Below are 3,372 nucleotides of genomic sequence, written 5' to 3' on the forward strand. Positions count from 1 at the left end.
ACCCTAATAAAAAATGTCGAATGCAGCAGCATGGAGAATCATTGACACATTTATTAATGAATTAATTTTTTCCACATAGAAAGTAAAATACCAAGTAGACTCACTCAAATCTGAATTATTAGGTATTTCCCTTCTACACAATTGAATGTAGACTTTATATGTCCTATCTTTTGGCTAATGGTTGGAAATGTTGCTGTCATACACTTAGAAACCAGGGAATATTATTTCAAATCTTATTTATAAGACACTTTCAATAAAATAATGCAATAGATTTCCTATATAAATTTAAAATTTATATGTAAATTGTAAAATATTTATTGTGTATGAATATAAGAAATGACTGTGTATATAACTATAGATATGCTAAATTTTGACATGTACCAGAATATTTAAATAACCCATTCAAGCTTTCCATTCTATTTTGTAACTAATAAAAGGTATTATAATATGAATATGAATTCACAAAGACAAGTAAAATATACTTCCAATTAATTTTTGAAAGTGAGACTAAAATGTTTTTTAAAAAAATTTTGTCCTGGCTATCTCATCTTTGTCAGTGCACAAAATGGTGCCTTACAGCCTCCTGGTGACCTGGCTGCAGAAGGCCTTGGGTGTGCGGCAGTGCCATGTGGCCTCTGTCCTGTGCCAACGGGCCAAGGTGGCCATGAGCCCAATGAGTACATCCACTATGACCTGCTAGAGAAGAACATTAACATTGTCCGCAAACGGTTGAACCGGCCTCTGACTTTCTCAGAGAAGATTGTATATGGACATCTGGATGACCCAGCCAATCAGGAGATTGAGCAGGGAAAGATATACCTGCGTCTACGGCCCGACCGGGTGGCCACGCAGGATGCAACAGCTCAGATGGCTATGCCACAGTTCATTAGCAGTGGGCTGCCCAAGGTAGCCGTGCCATCAACTATCCACTGTGACCATCTGATTGAGGCCCAGCTAGGGGGTGAGAAAGACCTGTGCAGGGCCAAGGACATAAACCAGGAAGTGTATAATTTCCTGGCAACCGCAGGTGCCAAGTATGGTGTGGGCTTCTGGAGGCCGGGATCTGGAATCATTCACCAGATCATCCTAGAAAATTATGCATACCCTGGAGTTCTTCTGATTGGCACTGACTCCCACACCCCCAATGGTGGTGGCCTAGGAGGCATCTGCATTGGAGTAGGGGGTGCTGATGCTGTGGATGTCATGGCTGGGATCCCCTGGGAGTTGAAGTGTCCCAAGGTGATTGGCGTGAAGCTGACAGGCTCCCTCTCTGGTTGGACCTCATCCAAAGATGTGATCCTGAAAGTGGCAGGAATCCTGACAGTAAAAGGTGGTACAGGTGCCATTGTGGAATACCACGGGCTTGGTGTGGACTCCATCTCCTGCACTGGCATGGCAACAATCTGCAACATGGGTGCAGAAATTGGGGCCACCACATCAGTGTTCCCATACAATCACAGGATGAAATACCTGAGCAAGACTGGCTGAGCAGACATTGCCAGTCTAGCTGAAGAATTCAAGGATCACCTAGTGCCTGACCCTGACTGCCAGAATGACCAAGTGATTGAAATTAACCTCAATGAGCTAAAGCCGCATATCAATGGACCTTTTACCCCTGACTTGACTCACCCAGTAGCAGAAGTGGGCACTGTGGCCGAGAAGGAAGGTTTGCCTCTGGACATCAGAGTGGGTTCAATTGGCAGCTGCACCAATTCAAGCTATGAGGATACAAGTGGGACGGTCAGCAGCTGTGGCCCAGCAGGCACTGGCCCATGGACTCAAGTGCAAGTCCCAGTTCACCATCACACTAGGCTCTGAGCAGATCCCCGCCACCATTGAGCGGGATGGCTATGCACAGATCCTGAGGGATGTGGGTGGCATTGTTTTGGCCAATGCCTGTGGCCATTGCATTGGCCAGTGGGACAGGAAAGACATCAAGAAGGGGGAGAAGAATACAATCGTCACTTCCTACAACAGGAACTTCACAGGCCGCAATGACGCAAAACCTGAGACCCACGCTTTTGTCACATCCCCAGAGATTGTCACAGCCCTGGCCATTGCAGGAACCCTTAAGTTCAACCCAGAAACCGACTTCTTGACAGGCAAGGACGGCAAGAAGTTCAAGCTGGAAGCTCCAGATGCAGATGAACTTCCCCGATCAGACTTTGACCCAGGGCAGGACACCTACCAGCAACCCCCCAAGGACAGCAGTGGGCAGTGGGTAGACGTGAGCCCTACCAGCCAGTGCCTGCAGCTCTTGGAGCCTTTTGACAAGTGGGACGGCAAAGACCTGGAGGACCTGCAAATCCTCATCAAGGTCAAAGGGAAGTGCACCACGGACCACATTTCTGCTGCTGGCCCCTGGCTCAAGTTCCGTGGACATCTGGACAACATCTCTAATAACCTGCTCATTGGTGCCATCAACATTGAAAACGGCAAGGCCAACTCCGTGCGTAATGCTGTCACCCAGGAGTTTGGCCCTGTGCCTGACACTGCTCGATACTACAAGAAACATGGCATCAGGTGGGTGGTGATTGGAGACGAGAACTATGGTGAAGGCTCGAGCCGGGAACATGCAGCACTAGAGCCTCGCCACCTTGGGGGCCGGGCCATCGTCACCAAGAGCTTTGCCAGGATCCATGAAACGAATCTAAAGAAACAGGGCTTGCTGCCCCTCACCTTTGCTGACCCCTCTGACTACAACAAGATCCATCCAGTGGACAAACTGACTATTCAAGGCCTGAAGGATTTTGCCCCTGGCAAGCCTCTGAAATGCATCATCAAGCACCCTAATGGGACCCAGGAAACCATCCTCTTGAACCACACCTTCAATGAGACCCAGATCGAATGGTTCCGTGCAGGCAGTGCCCAAAACAGGATGAAGGAGCTGCAGCAATACGGAAGGTCCCGGCTGGCTGGCTGTCATGTACCACTCTGGACCCTGCTGGGTGTCAGAAGTACAGGTCCATGTGCATCCTCAGAGCCAGAGCTGGTCGATCCAGCATGGCCTCCTGCTCTGAGATGACGACCAGACCTGCTCTCTCCATCCTCAGCCCACAGAGTGATCCACCGTGGAGGGCACTTGAGATTATGTCCCAGCCCCTGCCTTTCAGTTTGGTTCTTCCTTCAATAGTCCATGCACCTGTATTTATTTTTAAAGACAGCACTCTCTCTAAAAAAAAAAAAAAAGTTTTCATCCTGCCTGATCATTTCACTGGTGGCTGAAGGATTTTAGAGAAGCTTTTGTTCTCATAAGAAAAAAAAAGCCAAATCCAAAAAAAAAAAAAAAATTGTCCCGTGATATTCTAAATTTCATGTGTAAAAATAGTGAATGACTTTTTGAAAAAATTTTTGTTAATGGCTTTCCTTTCT

The 3,372-nt window shown here is 47.3% G+C and overlaps 1 protein-coding gene across 1 annotated transcript; it reads left to right on the forward strand.

Annotated features, from left to right (window-relative positions):
* Window positions 1–553: 553 nt before the first annotated feature.
* On the forward strand, window positions 554–3,025 carry LOC100753154 (aconitate hydratase, mitochondrial-like). The gene is given in 3 exon segments (XM_035452919.1): window positions 554–662; window positions 665–1,728; window positions 1,730–3,025. Coding segments are annotated over 3 exon segments (2,457 nt in total). The 5' UTR covers window positions 554–565.
* Window positions 3,026–3,372: the final 347 nt, after the last annotated feature.

Source organism: Cricetulus griseus (genome assembly GCF_003668045.3).
Source record: "Cricetulus griseus strain 17A/GY chromosome 1 unlocalized genomic scaffold, alternate assembly CriGri-PICRH-1.0 chr1_1, whole genome shotgun sequence".
NCBI classification, from domain to species: domain Eukaryota; kingdom Metazoa; phylum Chordata; class Mammalia; order Rodentia; family Cricetidae; genus Cricetulus; species Cricetulus griseus.